General features: G+C 40.1%; 1 protein-coding gene across 18 annotated transcripts in view; it reads left to right on the top strand.

Annotated features, from left to right (window-relative positions):
• jakmip3 (Janus kinase and microtubule interacting protein 3) overlaps nucleotides 1-21167 on the top strand; it is a 383498-nt gene that overhangs the window by 81898 nt on the left and 280433 nt on the right. For 17 of the 18 annotated variants that reach the window (XM_072557642.1, XM_072557643.1, XM_072557644.1 and 14 more), the window contains exon 2: nucleotides 19594-19835. In XM_072557642.1, coding sequence (XP_072413743.1) covers nucleotides 19701-19835 — 135 coding nt within the window. In that variant the 5' untranslated portion in view covers nucleotides 19594-19700. Of the gene's footprint in view, nucleotides 1-19593; nucleotides 19836-21167 lie in introns of those variants that run through there. The other variant, XM_072557653.1, reaches the window with a different exon arrangement.

The following is a 21167-nucleotide window of genomic DNA, read 5'->3' on the forward strand; positions in this document are numbered from 1 at the left end:
CGACTGAAAAATATACAGAACGGCATTCTGCGGAAACCATGTGGTAATGGCGTTAACTAGCAAATCTCGTACTTCGGTCATACAGTCATGTTGCAAGACATACACATCCTTAGCAGGGCAGAGAAGCTCCTTTGCCTTACTCCTTACCCTGTTTTAAATTGAATAGGAAGACAAGATTACTTAGTCTGGTTCAATCAGAATCCAGTAGTCGGGTGGAGGCTGAAGTCCGTGGTAAAGGGGAGAACTTTATTGTGGAATAGAAAAGCATTGGCTTTAGTCCTTTGATGTACACATTATATTTTGACTAATTATGATTTGATGAAATGTAAAAAGTTTGACATCTCAAAAGGCATTGAAGGTGAAGCAAGTGGAGCATAAATACTGTTGGGTATCATTAGCATACACTTGAAGCTGGACCAGTGATACATTTGAAGGGCAGCAGATCGATGACAAAGAAGAAGGGGAGGAGGAAGCTATGTTTTTAATCATTTACATTTGGCTCACAGAGATACTAACATAGTTTTAATGTCACTGGACTAGTCAGGCAGAGACTTGGACGAGTGTCTGATGGTAGTGGTTCAAATTCCACCCTAGTAGCTGTTTGAATGATAAAGTGATTCTCAGTAATGATGACCATGAAATTATCAGCACTAGTTATTAAACCCATTGGGTTTAGCACTTCAGGGAAATATGTCTGTCATCCTTATCGGTGTGGACTGTATATGACTCCAAACGCACACAATGTGGTTGATTCTTACCTGCCCCCTGAGATGGCTCAGCTAGCCATTTAATTCAGGTGCATGAACAACAAATGCAGGTCCTGTCAGTGATTCTGACATCCCATGGAAGGCTAGAGTATAAAAGACAATCTATAGATGATTATGTTATACTGAGAAGTGAAATCCTTCTTAGAAATTCACTAGCTGTTTTACGACTGGAATGCTTAATCTCATCCAATGTCCGTTCCATGGAGAGAGCAGATTGGGAAAAATGTCTGTATGACACATCCATATAGCGAGTGCTGCTCATTGGGGATGTTATGTAAGGTTGATCTAATTGTCTTGGTGTTGAAGCTGGGCTGAGAGATTTGAGCAGGATATTTGTGAGAGGTAAGCAGAGAACAGAGGAAGAAAGCATTTTTGAGAACATTAAGAGAGGAAAAGGCATTCAAAGATGGAGTGTTACTTCATAGAAACAGATGAGTTGAGGGTGGATGAAGTGGATGCTGACAGCTGTAATACAGGTGGGGCTGATATTGTGGTACAGTGTGGAGGAGGTTGATTTGATGCCAACAATGCCATTGTTGATTTTAGTTTGAAAAATAGAATCTGTTCTTTAGTTATTTCTGAACATATAGAGAATGCTTCAGTTTCATTATTGTTGAGTGTTTGTGGAAACATGACAGGTCCATTGCGGAATCTTACATATTAACTCTTTGAATGAAAATTGACTTTGTTATGCCCTATTTTCTTTTGATTGTGTTGTCATCATAATGAGGAAATTTGTAATATTTAATATTTTGCTTCTACGTTTTCTGTCATTGACTATTTGTGAAACTTTGTACTGATTTTGCTGAAAGCTGATGCACAAGACTCCCACTGTTCCCAAGAATTAATCAATACTAAGTGAATTGGAAAATCCTCCATGGTCTGAATTTTATTGCCAAATGTATAAAATCCCATCTTTAATGTGTTCATGTATAGCAGAAAAACTGAAATTATGCACATGGCGTGCCTAAAAAACAATGTTTACTGTTCTGTTTAGATTTTCTGGAAAATTTTAATCTGATTACAATAGGTAACAAGATCCCTGCAGAATGTTGAATATTAATGATATTGACCTGCTGGTTGTAGCAGAAAAATAACCTTTGAATGCTAGGAGCTGATTCTGATCCATCCTATGTCCACAGCATTTGGGACACAATGAACTAAGTAAAGACTATGATTCAGTGGTTTCACACATGTCGCATATTCTGGGGTTAATTTTTTTGGCTAACTCACATTCCACTTACACTAATTATGAGGAACTAGGGAGAGTTAAATCATTGAAAATAATGCATTGCAGACTAATTATATGCTGACCTTTCACCTGGAGGTAGTACAATAAGGGAAATCTGTAATCTGTTTAAAATATCTGTGGAATTGTTGTTGCATTTTCAGAATCTTTGAAAAGGACTTTGGAAAGAAATTTTCAAAAATTGTAAATGGACCAATTGTGATTTTCTTTGATAATTAAAATAATCACACATTTGACCAGATGCAGTCTGAACAAGAAAGATATGTAGAGACAATGAAATCATAAGACTGGGAAACAAGAACGGGCTATAAGCTGGGGAGTGAAAGTGATCAGTTCCTTCTTGTACATACAAAGAGAAAGCAGATATATATAGAAAGTGGAACAAAAAGAGCTCTTGTGAGGAGATGAAGCAAACTACTTTAAGGAAGTCATAAGTTTTTCTGATTGCAAGAAGACAGACAGCAGGTCTCTGAGATGCTGTGGCAGTTGTCTAAAAGGTCTTTGCTGAAACATGTAAAAGTTTGAAGACATTTACTTCGTATTTGTGTATTTTTCTGGTATTTAGATAATTTTAAAATGCTTAAAATAGTGCCTACATATTTCCCGAAAGTTTACATAGCTTCTGGCAATTCATATTTGTCTTCCTGGGTGTCCTTGTAGCAATTCTTCTCTCCCTAAATGAGGGAAGAACAGCAACAGGAAGAAGGAACAAGCAGTTCTATAGCTTCTGGAAATACAACTTGTGGGATTCAAGTTGAAGGGAATCTTTACTCTCCCAGCAAAATGTCTAGCCCCAGGATAAGCAATTCTCTGAAAAGTAGCACATAAGGTAGTGCCTCTCTACAAAGGCTGTTACAATGCTGTTATCTTGAGGCCTTCAACTAATCACCACAGCTAGCACAGCATTGCCAGTTCCAGTCAAGAGCACTGCAACTCTGAACTTCTTTGCCTCAGGCCCCTTCCAGATTGCAAAAATTGAATCAGTAAAATAAAAGTCCATGGTTCATGCTTGCATTGAACTGCTGACTGAAGCTTTGTTTGCTGGAACAAGCAGATTATATTTTTTCTGTGGACACACAGTAGCAGAGTAGGGCTCTGAGTTTGAATACAGTGTAGAGGCCCCACATCCAGAGTTTCAATGACTGCAGCCATATCACCTGAAATTCTTTCATAAGATCTCAATGAGTTACAAAAGCTGTTCCTTTGTTACTGTGATATTGCTGTGTGATCACCAACAGAGCTGAATGTAGCTCTGTGCCTTTTTTTTGTCAACTGTCATGACAGTCTTGTATTCTGTCAATCTTCCAGTTCCGCACTCTGACTCTGAATGACAAGTGAAAGACTGGATGCTCAGGGTCAGAGACTATCCTTTGCACATTCAGCTTATGATTCCTCTCAGAAAGCCACATTCAGCAGCCAAACACCATTACACTCAGATGCATGGTTTGACTACAGCCCTTACGAAGAAGGTTATTGAAGTCCTCAAGCCAGTGCTTGCCAAATCTTTCCCTTCTTTGACACATTTCAAGGTTTGAAAATTGTTGTGGACCCCGCGGTGGAACCATTAGTATGGGAGGACAAGTGTATAACTGCTATAACCTTGTCAGCTCCACAGCTATTGATGCCTCCGAGCTCACGATCCAAATTTTCAGCTTGTGATTCCCTTTACGGTCCTGATGCTGACTTTAAGACACCCTGTCTCAAGCAATTTAAGCACTGTCCATTCAATCTCCTGACCAATTACATGATGAACATCGAACTCAGAGCCTGCATCCCCTAATGTGAGCATCCAGAGGGATGATATCCTTGCAGATGCCTACAATGAAGGCTCAATTAAGATATTTGTGTGCTCCGTTATTGACAGCTGAATGCTGAAGGTCTGTGTGAGAACTTTACGCAAGTTGGTAGTGGGTTGTTCCACACTCTTCAACATGTGGCAGCAGTTTGTTGACTGGCAGTCTATTTCTTTCAGCATTTGCCTTTAAAGATTTTACCTCTAGGGTCTGGAGCTCTGTCATTTTCAGCAGAGCTAGATTCTGAGTAAATCTTCCAGTCATCTGTTTCCTGGGTGGCCCTTTTGCCTTGTACCTGCTCCCACTCACTGGTGCACAGTGAATCACTCAATGGAGACCTCTCCAACTCATCTCTACCATGTGCAATATTAACTTGTGTGTTTGGAAAGTTAAGAGCATGTCCATCTTTGTGAATCTTACCTTTCTCAGTTTACGATGCTCGATGGCTCAAATTGCCTAGAAAATACAAAGAGGTAAATAGTTAGTATGTAATGACAAGAGTATATGGGAGCAGATAACTGGCATTACATGAGGTTGTGGTGTTTGTGCCACTTAAGTGAATTTGAAAAGCAAGACAAGGGACCCAGAACTTAGCTATCAGTCAGTCTCCTGCATTACACCCAGGTCCATGGAACAATGTTATTGTCATTGTCTTGTGTGTTCCATCCTCTCCATTGTTGGTGATTAAATTGATGGGAGGGAAAGTATGGATTTCCTTGCTGTTGCATATATCCTGTAAAGCATCTCCTTGGTAGTGGTGAGGTCAAGGAAGATTTGGAGATACTGGTGTTGATCTGGGGTGTACAAAGTTTGAAATCACACAACACCAGGTTATAGTCCAACAGGTTTATTTGGAAGCACTAGCTTTCGGAGCGCTGCTCCTTCATCAGGTGGTTGTGGAGCATAAGATTGTAAGACACAGAATTTATAGCAAAAGTTAATAGTGTGATGTAACTGAAATTATATATTGAAAAAGACCTGGATTGTTTGTTAAGTCTCTCATCTTTTAGAATGACCATGTTGGTTTCATGGTTGCTGGAGGAAAACTAATTATCATGCCGCCTGGTGTTTCAATAATTCCCAATCCAGTCACCATTGATGAAACTCTCATTTTAAGGAGCTGCAAGCTACTTTTATGTAGTGTCCACCCAATCAAATTTCCTCCCCTTTCAATCAGTGAACATAGAATGCTGGCTGCAACATGTTTTATTTAAATGAAAATTAATTGGCCCTTCCACAACATATCGGGTAATTGGAATGCATGCTTCATCCAGCCATTATGTAGAATTTGTTTTTCACTGTTTGTCAGTGTTCTGATTATAATACAAATTGACTTTGCACATTTATTTTTAAATATATAAAATATATGACTTTAAATTCTTGTTTTTTTGCTTTGACACCTCAGGGCCACATAACATTCACCATCTTCGTTACAATAATTATGTCAGAAATGTGCTGTGTGAGGAAATACAGTCAGACAGCTGTACATACCAGGGAATGACACAGCGCATTAGAGCTGAAACACATTCTACTGTAGTGCCACCAAACAATTATTTACTGTGTCTAGCCTCTTCTATTGAGAATACTTAATTTTTATTGCATGGCAATATAGGCCAGTCTTGTCTATTATGGATGTTCTCATTATTTCTTCCTAAATGAAATCCTACTGACTTTATCCCAATTTATTTTTCATTAACTACATGAACACTGTTAAAAGTCTTAAGAACTTATTGGACAAGAAGGAAAACCTTTACTGAATGAAATAGGTATGGAAACATTGCTGAAATTTAATAAACCTGATGTATGAAGTGTTGTAGATACCTTGCATTACTCATGTATAATGTTCAAAACTGAACAAATGATTTTAATATTTTTACAAAAAAGATACCCATAATGACAGCCTAGAATCAGGTTAAAGGAGAATCTATTCGTGTGATATATGGAATATTATCAGAACCGTTGTGTCACATTAGTACTGGAATGAGCTTTGGATATCCAACTTTCAATTACCTCTCAAAAATGCATCGCCTTTTTTAGTTTGTCCAGTAAAATGTTTGGTTGAACCTCCTTTTAGTTAAGCTTGGACCTGTGTATTAAAGCCTCAAAATCTGCATCATAGGGTATTTTATACTCACTTCTGTCTTCATGCAAGCTGCATACTATTTCACAAAGAAGATTTTTGACTGCTGTGGAAAAGAAAGGATTAGCACATTCTTACAGTGAGACAACTATGCCTTCTGCATTTGTACTTAGAAATAACTTGCTCAAGACTTTGCTTCTACACATCAGTTCCACCTTTAAATAACTGCGGAGACACAGTTGTTTTAAAGTACTAGAAATGGACTATTTCCTAAGTATTGCTTGTTTTTGTAATCATAAGGAAATTTTCATACACTTAATTGGAATGAAAAACATAGAATGAGCACTATAGTACAAACACTCAGCATAACTGCTGCAGAAGAATGTAGCTGCTGTTGCCTCGAATGCTATGTTCCCTGGCTTAATGTTGATGTTCATTGGAGACAAATATTTTAAAAAGCAGAGCACAAACCTATTATTATCATTTGCATTGTCTCTTACAGCATTGAACCATTGTTCACAGATGGCTGGCAATTGTTTCTTTCTGAATTCTGCTTTATTGAACAATGATTGGAAAACAGCATATTCCTAGAATCTGAAATATACATTTAAGTCCTTTGTTTTGGGAATGAGGATTTTAACAATCATGACAGTTTGTGCCTACAGACCCATCCAAAAAATATTGGATGCTGTAAAACATTTTGTCATGGCGTGGTGAGAGGGCAGAAAGTACATTATAATGTTACTCTAGTTACACAGCAGAAAAAACAACCTAGGAGGAAAACTTCTGGGAATAATTACAATCAAGTCAGCAGGGGGTATTAGCACCCATCTTTTTAACCCCCTCTCAGTTAGCCACAGCAAGTTTTTAAAAATTTTGTTTTAGCACACAACTGTCATGCTCCATTTAAAATAAAGTATTCACCCCATACCCGCAAGGGATACTTTCCAAGACCTACCATGGAAGCCCGAAACCGCGGATAGGAGTGAATACATTCATTTAACTGGAAAACCTATCCTCCCAGCATCCCCAGGTGCCTGGTTCTGGAACGTTCCCTGTAATGTGTTCGTGCCACGGTAAACCGCGGGTAACTGAAACCGTGGAAAGCGAAGGTATACTTTGTAGAAAATGAAGAAGCCAATTACCAAGGTCACCTTGAGTGAAAGAATGAGGATTGTCACTAGTTACTAACCTTGAGAAAAAAGAATAAAGAAAATAAATCATCAAGCAGAGACATAAACAGGCGATAAGTTTAAAAGGGAGCAGCTGGCATGGCAGAGAGAATAACTATTACACAATTAAAAGGCTTGAGATGTTAGATTCTTTACTTGTGACCATAGTTGTTTAATGGTTGCTTTGTATCCTCAGCACGAGTGGAATTTGTAGATGTGTCTCAGTTCTCAGTGAATGGTTGCTTTCCCGTTTTTCCTCTTTCCATTCTCACGGTCTTCTGAGATGGTGGGAGATATAGGGTCAGAGGGAGTTCAAGCTTTTGTCACATTTGATTGTTCTCCTCTCTGCTCTGCTGCTCAAAAGCAGCTGTTGAAATATAATCCAGTGTATTTTCTTGAGTTTAGTTCCATTTTTTTATCCTTGCTGGCTAACTGGCTTAGTGAACCTTTTATTTCCCAAAACATGAAATTATCATGCACACGTGTAAATTAGGACAAGAAGTGTGAATTTTTTGACATTGCCTCAGTTACCTACTTTTGATATTTTTGAGAATAAAAAACAATTTCACTGCAGATGGCTTCATTTACTCCACATGGGGTTTCCAAAATTGCCTCAATCTGTGGTCAGTTAACTACTAGTTATTTCGGATTCATTTTTCTTCTTTGATCAAAAAGAAAACATTTAAATCCATGAGATGTCTCTGGTATACCAATTAGATGGAGGAAATTAAAGCTTGATATTCCATATTTTACCCCTATCATAACTCTTGGCGGGGAGCTTCAGTTGAACCTGCAAAAGATTACTTGATCTTGTATTGCTGGAAACTTAACTAAAGTTATAGAGTTAAAGAGATGTACTGCATGCAAACAAACCCACAAAGCATTTAGAATGCTTTCCTTTATTGGTCTGGGCATTGAGGATCGGAGTTGGCAGGTCATGTTGTGGCCATACAGGACGTTGGTTAGGCCACATTTGGAATATTGTGTGTAATTCTGGTCTCTTTCCTATAGAAAGGATGTTGTGAAACTTGAAAGTGTTCAGAAAGGATTTACAAGAATGTTGCCAGGGTTGGAGGATTTGAGCTACGGGGAGATGCTGAATAGGCTAGAGCTGTTTTCGCTAGAGCATCTGAGGCTGACTGGTGACCATACAGGGGTTTATAAAATCATGAAGGGCATGGATAGAGTAAATAGACAAGGTATTTTCCCTGGGGTGGGGGAGTCCAGTCCTAGAGGGCATAGGTTTAGGGTGAGAGGGGAAAAATTTAAAAGGGACCCAAGGGGCAACTTTTTCACACAGAGGGTGGTGCGTGTATGGTATGAGCTGCTAGAGGAAGTAGTAGAGGCTGGTACAATTGCAACATTTAAAAGGCATCTGGATGGGTATATGAATAGAAAAGTTTTAGAAGGATATGGGCCAAGTGCTGGCAAATGGGACGAGATTAATTTAGGATATTTGGTCAACATGGACAAGCAGACAGGAGTCAAATCTTTGCAACAATTTACAACCAGCAGAAGGAATTCTTTCTGAGTAGGTGCAACAAATTGTTTTTCATGCTGTTTCATGAATGCAAACAAAATACAGTTAATATCTGTTCAGTGCCATAATGAGGACTCAGCAAGTAGGCAATAGTGCTGATGATGCAGACTTATTCTGCATCAGTTCAATGTGATGCTGGAAGTGCACCGTCAACATGTTGTCCCATCATGTCCTGATTGCTACATGCAGCTAGCACGAAGCCTGTCCTTGAGTAACTTGTGTCCTAACCATGTCAGGGTGGCATGATTTAAGGCTAGCCTGCTCTGCCTCAAGCCAGTCTTGACTTTTTTCATGAGAGGTACACTGAGGTTGGGGCTTGACCTGAAGTGCTTGGACCAGCCATGTGTTAAATATAGGAAAGAACATTCTCCAAAACCTTTGGTTGCTACGCTCTGCAGTCTAATGGAGAGGGGCAAATAATTTATGTTCTATATCGAAAGGGAGCCAGGAGGCACTTTAGATAACATGAGAATGAAGCGGTGGCCAAAGCTATAGGGCTGAATGAGGCTGCAAAAAGTTCAATGGCCGTTCATGTATGGCCAAGCTTAGTGAATTCATCTGCCATCAGTTGCACTACTGGGCTCACATGTTGCTCAGGGAACTGCACCTCGATCATCTTCCTACCAACAATCTTGATCAATTACAACACCTATTGGTGTTTATAGCCTTAACCCTTACATATGTGGCACTGCTGAAAGTCTCACAGCCACATTCTCAAGGTGCACCCGTATTGTTAGATATTCGACCATGAGAGCCAAAACACCCAAATGATTGTATCAAACTCACTGATGGAGTCCCTGCTTTTCAAGACATCAGGGCAGCCCACCAGAGCCAGCGGGTGCCACTGGTGGGACGCATCAGGACTAGGACCGTGGGCAGTGAAATGGTGGTTTTGTTTTATCTAATCCTTTATACGCCTGATGGTTCCTCATTGCACATGCTGTTCTGATTTACCAGCTTCACGTGAGGTAAGCATATACCTCTTGTTTTTTTTCTAATCCCAGCACCATAATCTTACCCTTGTTCCTTTCTCCCTTTTCAGATAGCCACAACTTCTACCTAAGCAGGCAGTGGTGGAAGAAGAAGAATACATCAGTTCAGATATCAAAACAGTACATCACTTGGAGTATTGTGAATTGCTTGTGGTTAGACATCAGGCATGACTGGCCTGGTGCAAGTAATAAATTTCTTTGTGATAAACCTTAAGATTTAATGGTTCGACATTTGGCCCTTGTTTGTGACTGTGACCAAAATGTATTCAACTCAAGTAAGACTTGATGTATTGCAGTATCTAATCAATGATTTACAAAGTATAATTGAGAGCGACATCATTGTTCTTGGGTCAAAGTTTGTATTGATGAATACCCACCCCTCAGGCCCAAATACTTTGTTCATCCTCTTTTAAAGAAAAACACTTTTTTTTATTTTTGGACTGTGGACTAAAATTGGAAAAAATATGCCTTTTAAACCAAGGACACAATGTGAGAAGATACTTGCAGTTTTAAAAACAAGCTACGAGAATGCATTTTGAGTTGTGTCTCTTCAAACAGAATGGCACAGCCTTGCTGGGTGAGGCTCAGTGTTGCTCAGCTGCAGCTTTTGGTTGGTTTTTCAATTGGAATCGGTTATCAGTTCAGGAGGGCTCAGCAACCATTTAATTATTCCCTGTGCAGGAAACCATAATCTGTTTATGTGGTTAAGAATCAGCAGCTTCTAGCCCGCAAACAGAAAGGGTCTAAATCTTTGTCTCTCCCTCCAGTATGGAGAATAGCAGAAAATCTCATGGTTTCTCTGTAAATTGGATTTGCTGAAAATTCTCTAATTGAAAGAAGAAAGCAAGGAATAAAACCTTTTAGAGGTTCCGAAAGGACAAATCCTCAACCAGTGAATGAAACTCTGAGAATCTGTGTATCCACAACCTTGTGTCATTAGCAAAGATAAAAGAAAACAACTCATTGATATTTGTAATCTAGCCTGATGCCAGGACTGACCTTTACTGACTTGTTTTCCCTTCCTGACCCACAGTACATGTATCTTGTGTTGTGTCTTTTGGTGTCTGTTTGTGTGTGTGTGTGTGTGTGTGAACATCTTTTAAAAAGTGCAAAGTTGACATTATAAAATTGGGGAGGTGATGACCTAATGGTGTTAACGCTGGACTGTTAATTGCAACGACTCAGGTAATGATTTGGGGATCTGGTTTCAAATCCTGCCACTGCAGATGGTGGAATTTGAATCCAATAAAAAATTGGAATTAAGTGTCTAAATGATAATCAAGAGAAAACCCACCGAGTTCACTACTGACCTTTAGGAAAGGAATTCCTGCAATCCTTACCTGGTCTGGCCTAGATGTGACTCCAGATCCAAAGCAATGTGGTCGATTCTTATCTGTCCTCCAGACAATTAGGGATAGACAATAAATGCTGGCCTCATGCTATGCATATTTTTGTTTGAAAGTCCAGATTAACATTAATGTTTCTTTCTTTCCATCGATTGTAAACAGTTTGATCACAAGTCAGTTTTCTTCTTTTAAAAAAACCTGTAAGCATATTCTTTAAATCTGAATGAGACAGTTACATTGAAGTGCGCAATTTGGTTGATTAATCTAATTTTCACATTTGTGATGATTTTGTGATCGTGAGACTTGATTTTCATCACATAGCCAACGTGGCTCATGACATTCCAAGTATCTCTTCAAGTCTTCTGTGCTTTCTGTTCATGGATACTGTGGACATTGATTGCATCACTTTTCTTTGTACAGCTTTCACTTTATAAAAATACTAAACCTTGCTAGTGCAATTTAATGGCTTGCAAAAGTTATTTCATTTTTTCATGTACACACAACCCTGTTCTTGCTTAGATCGAATAATCCCTGATTCTGCTTATTTCCCCACTGCCAAATTTTGTTATCACTGCAGCTGTGACAATGTAAAGGCATGTCCTTTACATTGTAGACAGGGAGTGTCCTTGACGGTCTAATGATTTTTGGCTAAAGCTGCACCCTTATCTTGTCTTGAACCAGGAAACCGATTCCTCCTTCTTCATTATCACCTTTTAGTTAAGGTACATAGTCTACATTCCTATATGAAAAACACTGCCTCAATCTAATGCTCCATCCTTTTGTATGATTTGTTCTTTTAATTTAGTTGACTTATTTACATTTTTTTGAGTGTTGCACTTCTTCTCATTTTTATGTACCTGGAAGGCGTGGTATTTCCTTGGATTAATTCAGAGGCCAAATCAAATCACGTGTATCTGTATAAATTGGGATTGTGTGGCAACAATATTTAAGCAGTGCTATTTTTAATGACATCTGTATCATAAGCAATGAGTGAGTTACCCAAGGATCCACAATTAGCCCCACACAGGGCAAAAAGCAAGCATTGTGCAAGTGCAAATGCAAGTTCACCACCAAGCTTGGATTCTGCTGTTGAAGTCTGGGATGTAACCTGGAGTGAGCTCTCTCTTAAGATGTCAGCATTCATTCTCCAATCATGCCACTCAGCTGTAGAAGGAATGAATCGGCTTGGTCGGTGGAAGGAGGGGTCAGTTGGAGGGATAGAAGGGAGGGGGAGGGGATAGGAAGATGATTTGAAATTGGAGAACTCAATGTTGAGTCCTCTGGGCTTTAGGCTGTCCAGATGGAAGATGAGGTGTTGTTCCTCCGATTCGTGGTCTGATTCACTCTGGCAATGGAGGAGACCGAGGATGGACATGTCAGCGAAGGAGTGGGAAGCGGAATTGAAATGGGTGGTGACCTGGAGGGCAGGCTTTTCCAAAGCATGTAGAGGACCTCTACTCTTCTAACTCTGACGTGGAATCCACAAGCTCAACAAACAACTTTGCTGTTTCATATCTGATATAACCCTTCCCCGCCACCTCTCTTTATCTGCAACCCTCCTGACCCCTATCTTCATTCCTGAAGAAGGCTTACACAAAAATTTCAGACTTCTCCACCTCCTGACACTGCCTGGTGGGCTGTGTTCTTCCGGCCTCCTACTTGTCCATTTTGATTCCAGCATCTTCAGATTTTTATGTCTCTAACTCTGCTATGAAAAGCACCAAGTACAGATGCAATTATAGCAGCAACAGCCAATAGAAATCCATCAATAATTAACCTGTAAGTACTTTATGATCCCTCTAAGTAATCTTGGTGAAGAGCTTTTTCCTGGTGCTTTACAAGTGTTGAGGCTTTGCGTGGTTAGGAGGCAGTATTAGCTGCAGCATTGAACTCCAAAATGGCAGTTAAATTTGTATGTTCATACACCATGATGTAATTGTGTTTTTATTTCATGGGTTGTGGGTGTCACTGGCTAGACCCGAACTTATTACCCATCGCTATCTGCCCTGGAGAAGGTTGTCTTGATCTGCATCTTGAGTTGCTACAGTTCTTGAGGTGTGGGGACAATAACAGAGCTGTTAGGAAGGGAGGCCCACTATTCTGAACCAGCAACTGTGAAGGAACATGGATGTGATTCCAAAGTCAGAGGGTGTGTGGTTTGAAAGAGAACTTTGAGATGGTATATTTCCATGCTTCTGCTGCCTTTGTCATTCCAGGTGGTAGAGGTTGCAGGCTTGGAAGGTACTGTCAGAGGAACCTTGGTGAGTCAAGATATTTTGTATACTTTGTTGCCACTGTGTTTTGAAGGAGAAGGGATTGATTGTTGAAGGTGGTAGCTGAGTGCCTTAATGGTGTTGAACTTTGAGTGTCATCCAGGTAAGGGGAGAATATTCCATCACACTCTTGCCTTGTGCTTTGTAGATGTTTGGACAGGTTTTGGGAGAATGGATGCTACTCATTGCAAAATTTCAAGCCTTTAACATGTTATTCCAGTCATTCTATTCATATGGCTGGTCCAGTTCAATATCTGGTCACTGATACCCCCATTGATAGTTGGGTTTCAGTAATGGTAATGTCATTGAACATTAAGGGTCAATGATTGCATTCTCCATTATTGGAGATGGCCATTGCCTTGAGCTTATGAATGCTACTTGCTTTCTATAACCTCACCCTGGATATTTCTTGCTGCATATGGACATGGGCTGTCCATGGTCACGAATGGTGCTGAATATTGAGTAAGCATCATCCTATTTCTGTTCTTGAGATGGAGGCCCTGGATGAACCCAAGCTGAAACTTAGTGAGTGGGTTATTCCTTTATAGAGCCATGTCATAGTACTGATGATGACCCCATCCATCAATTTGCTGATGTTCAAGTATAGACTGATAGGACGGTTATTGGCTAGTTTATATTAACCTTGCTTTCTGTATACAGGATTTACACAGGCAATGTTTTTCATTGGTGGGCAAATTTTTTTTTAGCTGTAATGGAATAGCTTGGCAAGGGGGTTACGAGTTCTGGAACACAAGTGCTTAGTACTTTGCTGGAAAGTTGTTGGGGTCTAAAGTGCAGTTTCCAGTGCCCTCATCCGTTCCTTGATGTCACCTGGTGCAAATAAAATTGGTTGAAGTCTGTTGTCTGTGATGCTGTGGACCACAAAGGCAGGTTGAAATGGATCATCCACTTGGGACTTTTGGCTGATGATTGCTGTGAATGCTTTAGCCTTACAGTTATACTGATGTGCTTGGCTCTTCTCTCATCCTCCTTCACTGAGTTGTTTAATTGTCCACCACCATTCACGACTAGATGTGGCAGGACTGCAGAACTTCAGTCTGATCCATTGATTATGGGATTGTTTAGTGCTGTCCATAACTCGCTGCTTATGCTATTGAAGAAGCATGTAATCCTGAGTTGTTACTTCACCAGATTGACACTTCACTTTTAGGTATGTGTGGTGCTGTACTTGGTCTTCCCTCCTGGAGCCTTTGTTGAACCAAGGCTGATCCCCTGGCTTGATGGTAATGGTAGAGTCGGGGATAGGTCAGGCCTTGAGACTGAGATTGTGGTTGAGTATAATTTTTCTCCTGCAGATGCCCACTATGTTTCATGGATGCTCAGTCTTGAGTTCTAGATCTGTTCACTATCTGTCCTATTTATCACAGTGCAAATACACGATGGAAGTTATTCCAATATCAAGATGAGACTTTGTCTCTACAAGTACTTCAGGGTGGTCACCTATGGCAATACTGTCACAGATAGGTTCATCTGTGGCAGGCAGAATGGTGAGGATGATGTAAAGTAGTTATTCTATCTTGTTGGTTCCTTCATTATCTGCAGCTTAATCAGCAGTGGTACTGCCGAGCCACTTTTAATGGTGGACATTAAAGACCTCCAGTTGGAGTAAGTCTGTGTCTGTGCCCTTGCCACGTTTAGTGCTTCCTTGAAGTGAGGGTTGTTCAATATGCAGGAGCACTTCAGCTGAGGTACGGACAGGGGGTGTTAGATAATAAGCAGAGGGTTCTTTGCCCACATTTGGTTGCGTAGCACCTTGGTCTTGGGCAGGTATGAAGCAAGTAAGCTCAAGGCAATGGCCATCTCCACTAGGTTGGGCATATCCTGCTGGTGAGACAGAACATCATCCAGGATGGTAGTGGCGTGACTGGAAAATAGTCATGCTCGTGGAATCAGCCCTTACAGACAATATCAAGTGTTTCTCGACTCGTGAGACTCCCCCAAGTTGGCATAAGCCCCGAGATGTTGAGAAGGAGGACTTTGTAAAGTTGATAAGGCAATGTTTTCTGTAGTTGTACTGTATTAGCAGTAACATGGTCAATGCCAAATGATCTGTCTGGTTTCACTCCTTTCTTTTAACTTTGTCATGGCTTGACACAATTAACTGCCTTGCTGAGCCATTTCAGGGGGCAGTTCAGCATGAGACCACCACACCTTTACCTAGGCAGCGTCAACATTTGTAACTGTTTTTTAAAATACTTTATTTGACCTTTCCAGATCTACTGCTGCCCACCTTCATAACAGATATCTGATAAAATTCTTCCTCCTCCAGGCAAGGAGTAAAATGACTCAAGTGTTAGTCATTGGCTTCTCCAGTACCGTGACCAGATTGTGAGAGATATGCGCATATGTTGCTGAGTGAAGTGGAGGAGGAAGATGTGAAGAGAAGAAACTTGTCCTCTCAATTCTTTCTAGGTCCTGATGTGGGGTCCTTTGTTAGTGATTGCCACTTTTTTTATTCATTCACAGGCTGAGGACACCACTAGCTAGGTCAGCATTTATTGCCCATCCCTCATTGAGTTAAGAATCAGACACCTTGCTAACTGTTTTGGTAACATTACCAACAGCAACATGTAGGCTAGACCAGGCAAGGATAGCAGTTCCCTAAACAACATGAATGAACCAGATGGGTTGGGGCTTCTCCTGACAATCGACAATGATCACAATTAGGCTCTTAATTCCAGATTTTTAAAAACATTAAATTCAAATGTTACCATCTGCCGTGACAAGAATTAAACCCATGGTCCCAAAATATTACATTGGTCTCTGGATTAATAGCCCAGTGATATTGCCATTAGGCCATCATTTCCCCATCTTCTCATGGCACATAGTACTTACTTATCCATTTTATCAGACTTAGGGATTATTAGCGTACAATAAACTTTCAAAACAAAGAGTGGAATGACAGAAGAAATGCCATTATTTAATTAACCAACACTCAAATATTAATTTTTTTTATTGAGAATGTTTTACTAAAATTATATTTTACATGCGATGTTAGTCAATCTGTTCAAGGTGATAGCCTGATTAGCCCACTTACCAGTGACGTCGTCATGTTAATAATCAGGGTTCTATAACAGTGCCAACTCTCACTTGATCATCAAATTTTGATTGGTTAATTTTAATATTGCAATAATACTTGCCATGGGTGCTGAGGTTTATAGATCAATCACATTTTAAAATGTCCACTTTTATTTAAGACTTAGGTGAGACAGAACATTCTGAAAAGGGGTTCAAAGAGTTGCTTTGGAAAGGGGCTTAAAAAGATGTGATCAGTGAGATAATTGGTGCATGAATTTTAATTTTCCAGAGCTCCGTAGATTTGAGAAAAATTGGAAGATTACAAATGTGATCCCTTTATTCAAAAAGGAAGGAAGATAGAAAGCAAGTGGCCTAATATCTGTCATTGGAAAAATGTTGGAAGCTGCTATTAAAGAAACTATAGCAAGGTACTTTGATCAAAGTTAAAGGTACTCAGGCAAAATCTTTGGGGAATTGGTGGACTCTTTTGTACTATCAACTGAGCAGGATTCTGATGAAAGTTTACCTTCTGTTCAAAAGGAAGGAACCAGTAGGATGTTAAAGAGACCATGGAAGGAGGAGAGTTGCCAAGTTCTAACCTGCTAGTGGTGGTTATATCCAGGAAAGTTTAACTTGAACGGAATGATATGGGAAGTTGTAGAATCATAGAATTCTACAGTGCAAGTAGAGGCCATTCAGCCCACATCAACCCTCCAAAAAGCATCCTACTTCCCCACCCACATAGCCAGCCAACTAAGGCTGGAATTGAACCCCAGGTCCCTGGTGTTATGAGTCACTGTGCCACCCATGGAGAAGTGAGTCCTGGATGGAAAGGTGAACCTGTGGGAGAATGTGGAATAATTTATTCCTATAATGTTACATATTTACTTGAAGTGTGGTACATAGAGAAAGAGTTTCTTTAGATATATTTTGGTTAAGTTAGTCGATGCACAACTTACCTTTTTATATTCATCAATGGATTATTTGCCTGTTAATCAGCGATTGATTTATGTTAAACCTTTTCAGAAAAATCTTAAAATGTGAAATCCAGTCGTTTGATCCTTTTCATTGTTTACTGAAGAGTTCATTCCTTTTTAAGAATTATCCATCTCTATGGGGATCGTAACATCAGTGAAGTCAGGTGGAACGAACAGGTTGATGCAGAAACTGCCTCATTTCTATCACCACCTCAAGCACAACTGCATTTGAATTTCATTCCATCTAATGAATATATTGCTTTGGGAAAACAAGTGAAGTGTAAACATTGAGGGAGTCAAACTCAATATGGATCAACAGCATGAAGTGTGACTTTAATATTATTCACATTCCACTTTTGAAATGTTGCTTCAGAGTCAACGCAAAACCTGTCAATATTGTTTCTGTCTGTCGCCAGTGAAGGCCTTTTATATGGAAAGCGTTGTTATCAAGACAGTGTTAATGAAACCGAGCTCAAAGTTGATTAAGATTGAAAGTATGAAATGAAGGGAAAATATTCAATTTTTTCTGATTGGTGGTAGTTTTGGACATTTTCTCTATTAGGCTGTTGAAAATATTCATGTGTCTAAATCTTGCCGTTGCTCTAAACTAAATCGAATGAACTCCCTTGGGGATTCTCTTGACTGGCCATCATGAGTACAGTCTTATGGCTTTCTCTGTGGTGAGTTTTGTAGTACAGTTTGCTACTATTTGTAGTAGCAAATAGGGATCCGTCCAACTTCCTGCCTCTACCTTAGGCCCATGGCAGGAAAGACTGGATAGCTTTCCACATTGCCACCAATTGAAGCCCTTAAGGGGGCGGTTAATGCCCACTTTACCCACCTAGTGGCTCTCACCCTGCCACAGCTTGTAATAGCCCAGCGTGTGACAAAGGGATTGCCATGGGGAAAGCTAATACATCCTCACAGACTTGGTCCCTGCATTCAGTGGCTAACTGAGGAACCCAGCAATGCCAAAGGGATTTCGCTAATGAGAGCCCTCCCTTTCCTTACTCATGCCCTTTCTTCTCCACAGCACCACCCCCCCCCCCCCCCCCCCTCACCTATGACCCTCTCTCCCACCATCCGCAACCTTGTCTTGGAGTTCAGTGATGATCCCAGGCCTTGGATGATTGACCAGCCGCAGATGCTAGTAGCTCTCCACAGGTGGGGACCTCTGCCTCTGGCGTCCTTGATCCCAGATGATCACCTGCTGCTGCCTGTCATTTGCCAACAACTCATACCTTTGGTGGAAGCACAATCTCCATATGTACATGGGATTTGCTTTGGCTGTTATGGCCACCGACGGAGAACCCCTGAGGAAGTTCACAGCTAAGGAGTTATAAGTCATAAACTATAATCCACAAAGGACAAAACATCTGTCTCACCAGAGAATTAGCTATATATATTTGGTGGTGCTGTTCTTTGCAAACATAGGGAAAGATGAGGCCTCCACATGAACAACTACAATTGATATGGGGATGAAACCCACGGTGTTGGTATTATCCTACATCACAGTTTAACACATTCATGAAAACCCTGCCTATGCATTAAACTAGGCTTCACTGAGAAACTAGTATGACTTTCACACCATTAAATGAATGTATTGCTTTGGGAAAACAGCTGTGTGAATGTTGAGGAAGACACACTGAACATAGATTAACAGAGTCAGGTGTGACTTCAATGTTTACACTCTCCATCTGAAATACTGGACCAGAGCCAATGCAGAACCTGTCATCATTTATTTCAGAAAGTAGAATTAAAATGAGACTGAAAGTTGTACACTCATATTTCCAACATCATTACTTGAATCACATTATACCTCTGTAATTGAATCTGGCAACTTCTCCAGTTCAAATGGAGGCTACATCTTAGCCACTGAGATTTTTCTGCTCAACAAGCTGAAGAAATTCAAAATCTTTGGAAAATTAACATTCGCCTAGACATTCTGTTGCTGTTACACCAAGATTGCAATAAATAAATAGAGGAACCTCTGTGTAGCTGTGACTGTATTGACAAGTGTTCACTGTATGTGTTTCAGTGTGCTGCCATGTTTCAACATTAACTGCAGCTGAATTCTAAACTGCACATTGATACAGCATTTGAAGCTATAAGCCCCATTTTTAATGCTGTATTTTCTAAAGCATTGGGCAGGTAAAATCAGTGATTTTGAAGCCACTTACTTCTGCTGTTCACAGAATTATTATTAGGAAGATCTCATTTTGTTATACCTCCGCATTGTTGTTGCAAATAATAATGTCTGCATTTGCCAGCAAGAACTGCTGATCCATTCAAATTCAATTTTGAAGCTGAAAGCTCCATTGAATGGATTAAACCTGACATGCCGTGTTTTGTCTTTCTTTTAAAGGTGGAAGTGAAAATGTAGATGAAAGGCAAGGGGAAAGAGAAGTCTCCAGCTTTGGAACGGAGAGTTCTCTGTCTGGGTTTTTGCCCTCCGGAACACAGCAGCACACAATGTCAAAGAAGGGTGCTGCCGTTCGAGCTAAGGGAGACAAGCCTGATGCCTTAGCTGCTTTGCAAGCTGCCAATGAAGAGCTCAGGGCCAAACTGACTGACATTCAAATTGAACTTCAACAAGAAAAGAGTAAGGTGTGCACTTTCCTCTTCCTAATAATTATTATTAATAAAAGAAATTAGCACTGAATCTAGCAACAGCGCAGGACACTTGTCACACATTTGAATGGGACCTTTTACAACTATAATATGCATACTGGCAAGAATTAACAATCTGTATTTTTGCTGCAAATAACAACCTATTGGCTAGACAAAACATTCAAGCTTGTTGCACAAAATACCTGCAATAAATAGAAAATTCCATGATGCTTAAATCATCAGTTTTAATCAGTTCTACCAATGGATCATGGGTTCTTTTCACATATATTATACAGAAATCCAGTGTTGTCAATCAAGGGCTACAAGAGCATTTAAATAAAATATTAATATGTTGTAATTCTGGGAAATTTCAGAAGTCAAAGGTCTTCGAATAATTCACATAAACAAATTGACGCTATTCAGTTTGTCTCTGAAGTATCTGCCTACTTTCTTTGATGGAGAGATGGGGAAAGAAACCTTGCAGAACCACCAGCTTTGGTGTAGTGAGGTGATACTAGAGTGTGCCCAAGGCTGGCGCACACATGGCTGGACTAGTAATTCAAAACCAAGATGACTGATTTGAAGATGTGAGTTCAAATTCCGCAGTAGCAACTGCAGGAATTTAAATTAAGTGAATTAAATGAAAAGACATTCTAGAATAAAAAGTTAGCATTTGTAATAGTGATTGTGAAACTAATGGATTGTTGTAAATCTGATTTGGCTCTTTAACATCCCTCTGTGTCTGATCTATCTTTAACTTCAGTTGTCCTCTGAAATGCCATAGCGAACCATTCAGCTGTCACAATCCACTTCAGGAAACTCAAGAAGGATGACAAAACTGATGGATCAAATGGCATCAATGAGGCACCAGACACCACAAAGGTACCCAGTCCAGTCAAGTTTGCAAATTCCTCCTTGGGCACCTCTGCCAAAATTTGGTCAGCTATTCCCAAACAGTGAAACAATAGCCTGGCACAATGGTACTTCAAGAATCATATGCTTTAACCAATGTACCAGATTCCTCCATCACTACTTCTGGGTATATTCAGTTCCATTGATGAAATATCATCACCCTAGACCTTCCCCTGCAACACATTGTTGGGAAAGAGTTCCTCAGGAGTGTTTGACATTGACACTGAATGCCATGAAGTCTCATACCATCAGGTCAAAGCATAGGCAAGGAAGCCTCCTGCTGATTACCACCTACCACCCTCTTAAAGTTAGTCAATCAATGCTTTTCCATTTTGCATATTGCCACCATGAGGAAGAAAGATTGAAGTAGTATAGGCATAGAATGGATGCTGTTATACCTCGTCAATGTCTTGTCAG

Source organism: Chiloscyllium punctatum, chromosome 38 (assembly GCF_047496795.1).
Source record: "Chiloscyllium punctatum isolate Juve2018m chromosome 38, sChiPun1.3, whole genome shotgun sequence".
Taxonomy (NCBI): Eukaryota; Metazoa; Chordata; class Chondrichthyes; order Orectolobiformes; family Hemiscylliidae; genus Chiloscyllium; species Chiloscyllium punctatum.